This window comes from Falco naumanni, chromosome 4 (assembly GCF_017639655.2).
Source record: "Falco naumanni isolate bFalNau1 chromosome 4, bFalNau1.pat, whole genome shotgun sequence".
Classification (NCBI taxonomy): Eukaryota; Metazoa; Chordata; class Aves; order Falconiformes; family Falconidae; genus Falco; species Falco naumanni.
The window spans coordinates 30,507,887-30,516,306 of NC_054057.1; the positions used below are offsets into that span (position 1 = coordinate 30,507,887).

General features: G+C 47.0%; 1 protein-coding gene across 1 annotated transcript; it reads left to right on the forward strand.

The window, feature by feature from the left end:
* The first annotated feature begins 1,142 nt into the window (after positions 1-1,142).
* AGR2 (anterior gradient 2, protein disulphide isomerase family member) lies at positions 1,143-6,980 on the forward strand. The gene is made up of 8 exons (XM_040593749.1): positions 1,143-1,248; positions 2,828-2,965; positions 3,228-3,291; positions 3,367-3,419; positions 4,499-4,572; positions 4,957-5,020; positions 5,963-6,046; positions 6,653-6,980. The coding sequence occupies exons 2-8, from the start codon at positions 2,836-2,838 to the stop codon at positions 6,700-6,702; spliced, it is 519 nt and encodes a 172-aa protein (XP_040449683.1). The 5' UTR covers positions 1,143-1,248; positions 2,828-2,835; the 3' UTR covers positions 6,703-6,980.
* The last annotated feature ends 1,440 nt before the right edge of the window (positions 6,981-8,420 follow it).

The following is an 8,420-nucleotide window of genomic DNA, read 5'->3' on the forward strand; positions in this document are numbered from 1 at the left end:
AGAGCTTTGGTTTCACCCTTCTAATAAGTCAAGAGTCTAAGCAAAGCATGGTACTACTGTACATTTGTAAGGAATAACATTTTTTTCTTTTTTTACTGGAGTTCACCATCTTGCTTCTGCACCTTGTTTTCCTAATTACTGTTTACAAAAGATTTTTTTTAAAAAAAAAAACAATCATCATCATGATCCAAAGCACTAAGCATGTTCTCTTAAGCATATTCATAAAAAACGGGTGCTGTTAGCAGCAATCAGAGAGTACTGTGAATTTCAAACAGGAAAATCCGTATCTGATGGATTTCATCTACCCAGCTGAGTAATGCTAAGTGTTCACTGCCCATGAACATGAGATTTTAATCTCACTGAAATATATGAGGCATGCACCAAGGAGAACACACTGTCGTTTCAATATACATTGTTGAGGACAGAATCACACTGACCTCAGAGGAAGGACCATCTGCAGTCAGCACAACGGCAGGGATGGCCTTCCAACCACCCAAAAAGGTCTCGTTTTCCTGAGCACTGCACTGTATTACACATGTATCTGAAACCTACAATGGTCGATTGTCAGGTTGTAGTTGCAAATAAATGTCTACACAACTAATTAAGCATGGAATTTGAACTACATATTCATTTAGACCTCTGCTTACAAAGGCAGTTTATTGCTATAGCTTCCACATACATTTTTGTGGAGATCTTTACAAACTTTCTTTTAGGTTTTACTACAGTTTTCCTATGGGCTGTTATATCTGCGTGTGTGCACACATATCTGTATAATGTGCATAGTTAATTATCTAATTAACATCTAAAGTTCTGAGTCATCAATTTACGTTTTTCAAAGGGCTAAAAGAACAGCATACCGTATTGATTTTCCAGCCAATCGAAAAAGGACAAATCACTCTTCAGGCAAATCAGGAGTCTGGACTTAAGCTTACCTGGACTTGGATCTTTGCCAGCCTTTTAAAATCACCTTTCGTTAAATGTCCCAAAAGTCTGTAGAATCATCTCTAAGCTTTAGATACAGCGTCGGACAGGAAACAGTAATGATATTTAATCACAAAATTAACCTTGAATGTTTTGGTGGGGAAAAAACTGGAAAGTTTAGTTCTTTGGAAGTAGTATTCAAATTCAAAGCTTGTGGGTGGAGCTGGGGTGTGTGAAGGTGCATAAATAGGCAGTAGGAACAGCCGTGTTCACACTGTAACCGGGACCACCTTCGCGCCCTGGCAGGTGTCTGGGAGAGTAAACAAGGTAAGGCACGGCACGGCACGGTGCGGCGCGGCACGGTGCGGCACACCTACTGCTTCAGAAAGTACCTGGGGGAGCTGGGAGCCTGGGTTACCTGGGGCGGGGGCAGCCTGGTCAGTGGGAAGAAAAGACTGCAGCAAAATAGACACAGCTCAGCACAGCTCGCAACGAGGAAGAATGTACAGAGAAATGTTGGCTTTGCAGGTTAAAAGAACCAAGAGAGGAGGGTTTTTAAAGAGCATATTCAATGTTCCTCTGTCTTTGCTTTCTGCATCAGCAACAGCATAAAATTTGCCTGCTCTTTGATGTCCTGGTCATCCCATACCTTCTTTTTGCTTTTTCCCAAGGAAGCATTACTTCCGCTACACAGCTTTAACCAAAACAGCTCTCGAGGCAATCCTGAACATCCACTGGGTTTAATTTAATTTTATGCAATTTTCTTCCTTGCCAAAGAGACTTTTCTTAAGGCAGAAAGGCAGTCTGCGGCAAAAGCCATATTTCATGCCCTTGAAACAGTGACTTTTTGGATGTCTGAGGTGTGTTGGATATCTTTGCAAAAAGAGCACTGCTGGAAACTCAGCTAACTTCTCTTCCTGTAGTTTCTACCCAGAAAAATGCTTCTGTTTCCCCGGAATTTAATTTTCATCATCTGAATTTTAAAAACTGTCAACCTGTTGTAATTTTTGCATGAATCTTTAGAATTTTCTATATTGCTTTTGGAATATCCGGGATTTTCTTACTGTACCTATTACATTGGTGTTCTAGCTTCTAGGAAGAAAAGTAATGGGCAAACATAGGGTCATGTTACTGAGGGTGATTTCCCCCTTCAGAGAAGCATCCCCGCTGAAAGGCTGAGGAGCTTCCTGACAGACGAGTCTCACCTCCACCGCCATGCCCCAGAGCCTGCCTCAGGAAAAGCCCGTGTGTTGCTGAAACCAGCAGGCTGCACTTCAGTTCTCAGTGGTCCGGTCCACACAGCAACGTCTCCCCACTCTTTTTATTAAACATCCTACTGGGTTTGAGGATTAGATGATACTTTTAAGGGGGAAGACATGATAGGAAGTTTCAACACAGCACTAAGCTGTGCCAGGGGTTCCCTGTAAAGCCGAGCTTAACACCCTGGCCTCATCTGAGTCACTCCTGCTGCAAAATGGAGGAAGCGCTAAGACAAGCTAATTTTTCAGCACCTGCTGAGTTAGGTTACTACAGCACTGAGAGATCCAGGTAGAACTGTGACTTATTAGGACTGGCAAGTACTTTTGGAATTGCCAAAATGCGGTTGTTTTACTCAGCAAATCCAATATATGTAAAAAGGAAAGAGAAGCTAACGCATAGGCGCGCATCTTAAAAGGATGGCAGCACCACGGCATGAACAGGGCAGCAGAAAGCAGCCAGGTCCTTCCTGGGAACGTGCTCAGCAAACGTGACACTGGCCAGCCCCCGAGCCCAGGCTCCTGCTGGAGCAGCTCCTTCCAGCCCGACTCACCCTGCCACATACCTGTGACCCGGCCTCTGCTGTGTGCCGCAGAGCAGGCGACAGCCTGCCAGGCCCCGCAGCGTCAGGTCTCTCACCTGTTCCCAGGGGCAGCCATGGAGAAGAGTTACACGTCCATGTTCCTGCTGCTCATTGCCATCACCTCTGCCGTGGCAAAGGATATGGGCAAGAAGGAGACAAAGGAGACTACCACTAAACCGAAACTGCCTCAGACACTCTCCAGAGGTAAGCAGAACAAAACAAAACAAAACAAAAAAGGGTAACGTGCTAAAGTTTTAACTCCTATGCTGTTCTACTAAGTTAGTGCAACTCGTTCTGCAAATACATTTTCTAGTATTTCCTAGCGTGTACACAGACACACCCCCCTCAATTCCTGCTTTAAAACCCTCTGGCAGCGGTTCTGTTCAAAGCCCTTCGCGGCAGAGGCAGGACGCGAACCCGCGGCCTGTGAGCCCGCTTATAACGCGCCGCTGTCCTTGCCCCGCAGGCTGGGGAGACCAGCTCGTCTGGACGCAGACGTACGAGGAAGCGCTGTTCCGCGCCAAGCACAGGTACCGCGCCCCGCCCCGCGCCCCCTGGCGCCCCCTGGCGCCTCCCCGCCCCTGACGCGACTGTTCCTCTTGCAGCAACAAGCCGCTGATGATCATCCACCACCTGGAGGACTGCCCGCACAGCCAGGGTAACCGCTCCGCGCCCACGGCAGCGCCAGCCGCGGGGAGCCGAGGCACCGCCTGCTCCTTGGTTGCCGGTTAAACGCTGCTTTCAAAAAAAAAAAAAAAATTATATAAAAAAAGCCGGGCACGGTTCTGCCCGCTGGGCACGCCGCAGGGCAGGCCGGGTGGCACGGGGACGGGGGCGGGGGGACGTTTGTCACGCGGGGGTGTCTGCTGGTGTGCAGAAACACAATAGGAACGGTACCGCAGTGCATCCGTGATGCAGAAACGGGCAGGGGTCAGCAGGCACGGACCCGTCACAGCCAGACCTGGGGCACGTCCCAGCCAGCCCTGGGGTATGTCCCAGCCAGCCCTAGGGGGCATGTCCCAGCCAGCCCTGGGGTATGTCCCAGCCAGCCCTGGGGTATGTCCCAGCCAGCCCTAGGGGGCATCGCAGCCAGCCCTGGGTATGTCACGGCCCACCCTGGGGTATGTCACAGCCCTGGGGCACATCACAGCCAGCCAAAGCCAACAGCAAGGCTCAGGGCAGTGAAGAACAGTGATTTCCTGCAAGGACACACGCAGCCCTCAGCACTGCTGTGGTGGAGGCTGAATCCAGCCAGGGACTAGAGCGTGCTGGGCTGGAACTACTGGCTACTCTGCTGGTAACTGGGAGTGCTCTGCTCCCAGCGTTCCCAATTTACCCGAGGGCCCTTCCTCCCGCAAGCCGCGGGGAGCCCTTCCCAGTGCGCCAGGCTGGGCCCCGCACCCCGCCTGGTCGGTGCCTTAAGGGCTGGGGCCAGAAACCACAACAGGAGGCTGGAAGGGTCAGGTGCTCAAACTGCGACTGAGGCGGACAAACCCGGGAGCAGGCGGCACTACCCGGGGGAGGGAGGGCCGTGGGTACCATTGCAATTACTCTCCACCCCAGAACATAAGCGGGCTGATCGACTTCCAGTGGAATGAACTCAAAATTTTTATTTGCTCTAATTGCAAACTGTGAATTCTCATTTTGATTCCCTCAGTTTGTCTGAATTTCTTTTTCAAGGACAACATATTTCAGGGGCATATTTTTAATTTTCATTCCCGTTTGTTTTCACTCTAGCCCTCAAGAAGGTCTTTGCTGAACATAAAGAGATACAGAAACTGGCTGAAAAATTCATTCTCCTGAACCTGGTGGTAAGTTTCCCAGTTACATTTCATTAAGCGAAAGCAATACGGTTCTATTTTTAATTACGGCTTCTCTAGCTATAATTAGTTTAATAGCTGCGGTTGGCTGGGAAAATGGCCAGTGCTGAAGCATAATAGATTTAGTAATAAGTCTCTTTCACCTGTACCTACCATAAACTCAAAATACGAGGGAATTCAAAGGTTAACATTCACATGAGGTGTTGTCATCAATTCGCAATGCCAGCTGTTAGAAGATCACATCCCAGACAGTGCATCTCTTGAACCGCAAAATGTATTATTTGAGCTGTATTTTGTAACACAAAAGTACATTGGAGAAAAAAAAATAATTCTGTAACATGCCCTCCTTGACTGGGAACCTCTGTTTTCTTCAAGTATGAAACCACAGACAAGAACCTTTCCCCTGACGGCCAGTATGTCCCTCGGATTTTGTTTGTAGGTGAGTACCGCAAGCACCACAGCTCATCTCAGACTGAAGGCCCTGCTGTGCCACCCATCCCAAATCCTCAGGCTTACAAGCAGGAATTTATTCCATGAGAAATACAAAATTTCTGCTTGGTTTTGTTGGATCAAATTTCCGAGCAACCCCTGCCAGGTCACTAGCTTCACAGGTCCAGCCTGTGAATCCTCCCTCATGGACTCCTCAAACGATGCAATTCCTTCTGCTGTGTTATCGAAACGGAAGTCGCTGGAATGGGTGGGCACTGGCTCAGGCTCGCACACCCTCCTACCTCTAGAAATTCTGTAAACCCCTTGGGTTTTGGTTTGTAACACAACCTCAGACATCGCAGGAGTAGCAGTGATGCCGGCTGCTTCAGGGGCCGATTTCCAAGGCTCAGCGCTCGGTCCTGCCCCCCCCTCACCTGCACAACCCCCTCCCGAGCATTCACGTTTTGGAGACACATTCGTGGCCATGCATGCACCCAGGTATTCCCACTCCCAGCACAGATACGTAGCCTCATGCACTGCACACGTGCATCGTTCACCCATACCTTCATAAATCTAGGTCATCGTGACTATTTTCAACAGACTAAAACAACTGCCATATTCTCTCTTCGTTATTTCTTTTTTAATAATACTCGTTGCCTGGAAGCAGCCTCAGCTCCAGGAGTTGATTCAGGTACTATGCAGTGGCACAGGGTGCAAGGCTGATCAGCACTGATCAGAATTAAACGTATCCCCTGTTTAATAAACGTGCAACTGCAACATTTTAAATTGAAATGTCGGTGACTGTGCAGAAGAACCATCTCCTAGCTGTTCATGGAAGCAGATGTGTCTTGCAGAAACATTTACGAAACAAGCAGAAGTGCAGGAAGGGTTGTCTCCTTCTGCTTGAAGGTCAGTCCTGTCCTCTATAGCTTCTCTCATCCTTTTTTCCCAGATCCTTCCCTGACTGTGAGAGCAGATATTACTGGAAGATACTCAAACCGTCTCTACGCATACGAGCCCTCTGACATTTCGTTGTGTAAGTAGCGTATTCTGAAAATATTCTGAAAGCAGTCACATCTTTCACGCAACAAGGAATAACACCAGGCATTACAGACTAGCTGAACCAGTACTAGCTGAAAAACCGTTAACTAGGATTAAAACTAAACAGGAGGCTAGACTTAAACTCAGTGAGGTGAAGAGAATGATTGCAGAGCCCCGGAGCCTTAAACATCCATCTGTTTAAAAGAAAGCACACGTCAGTAGGAACCTGCATAATTCAGCAGCGTTCACTGTAAGCAACAATGAGAATTCTTGCAAGCAAGCCCTGCCGGGCCAGGTCAGGGAACCCTTCTGGGAGCAGGGAAGAGTTGTTTGCTGCAGCCTCCCCCACACTGCTGCCCAGCTCCCATCTCTGCCCTGCGAATGCCTATGCGTTTGCATTAACAGATTTATGTTCTTACCAGTCACAATTAAACAGCTGACTTGCACAAAATGCTTGGAAGAGCACAGTGCAACAGAATCCATACAGCAATGCACACGTGAGCAAAGGCTTTAAGCATAACAACATTTTCTCTACAGTATTTGTAGTCGCTGGCAGAGGAAGCTGGAACAAAAATAACATGTATGAATATTTCATTTCTAGTGTATTCAAACATGCAGAAAGCGCTGAAGCTCCTGAAGACTGAACTGTAAGGGGAAGAAGGAAGCCCTTAAACACTATGAAGTCTGATCTTCCATCTCTTCTCCACTCATTGATGCTGGTGAAGAGACTATTTAGAGTGATACTTAGTGATGTGTAGTGCTGGTTTATATACAGAAACACTACAGTTTTACATTAGCACTTTTGTACTGGGCAGCATTTTTAAAAGCTGGAGGCTTTTAATTTAAGGCATACAGGAGAATACTGTATGATCCAACTGTAAAAATGATTTTTTTTTTAATAAATTCATTTCAAGTGTTTACACACAAAACATTGCTGTGTTTTGTATTTTTTCCATATTAACACCTACCACTATTAGGAGTAAGATCACTGTGTTACCTGAGACCACAGCTTGCAATTTTACATCTAATCAGTCTGGAAGGGGAAGGGCTCTTGTGGGTTAACCCTGGCCATCAGCTCAGCCCCACACAGCCGCTCGCTCACTCCTCTCCAGAGGGAAGGGTGAAGAGAACTGAAAAGGCAAGAGTGAGAAATCTCATGGATTGAGACAAAGACAGTTTAGTAAAGCAAAAGCCACACACACAAGCAAAGCAAACCAAGGAATTCATCCACTATTTCCCGTGGGCAGGCAGGGGTTCAGCCATCTCCAGGGAAGCCGGGCTCCATCACAAATTAAGTTACTTGGGAAGACAAATGCCATCAGTCTGAACGTGTGAGTGTGTCCCCTTCCTTCTTCTTCCCCCAGCTTTTATTGCTGAGCGTGATGACGTATTGTCTGGCATACCCATCTGGTCAGCTGAGGTCAGCCGTCCTGGCCATGTGTCCTCCCAACTTCTCCTGCACCCCCAGCCTACTTGCTGGTAAGGTGGTGTGAGAAGCAGCAAAAAAAGCCTTGACTCTGTGCAAGTATCAGTAATCACAGAAAACATCCTTGTGCTATCAACATTTTGGTCACAAATCCAAAGCATAGTACCATACAAGCTACTATGAAGAAAATTAACTCTACCCAGCTGAACCCAGCAGAGGAAAGCAGCTTTTGATCTCGTTTCAGCAGCTAGCTAAGCCCTGTATTGCTCAGCCTATTTTACCTCCATTTATTTTCTTGTAGCACCAACCTATGCCAAGCTCTCATTATCAGCCCTTTCTTTATGGTTAGGTAAGTGCAAATCTTTTACAGAAAAGTACTCGAGACTAGAGGATGGGATAGTTTACATGCAGGGCTTTTTGGTTTCTTTTTTTAAACTGGCTCTATTCTGAAGTGATCCAAAGATCACCTTATCTACACAAAGATTATTTTTTAACAAAGATAAAAACTGCTTCCCTTACAAGATTCCTGCTTAGATCAGATTGCAGTAAAGCCTTGAAAGGATTAATAGAAGTGACACTGTATTGAGTACGTGGCTGGTGTCATGACTCCATTACGGGTTTTGATTACTTATTTGCAAGGCCAAAAGTGACAAGAGAAGTCAGAACTAAAAGAAACCCCTCAGCTGAACATCATGGAGTACACACCACTTCAAGGCTTAGGCCGAACGGAGACTTCCCAACCTCAAACATCTAAGAGCTCAGCAGCAGCACCAGTGAGAAAAACTTTGCCCAGGACTATACACCCGTATCTTCTCAGCTTTTTGGCAATGTCAGCCATTATTACCACTGCTGTTACCATCACTACCACTACTGGTCAATACCAGAACCACAAGAGAGGAACACACTTGGGAGGGCAGGACAGGTAAGAGAAGCAAGGGTTTCA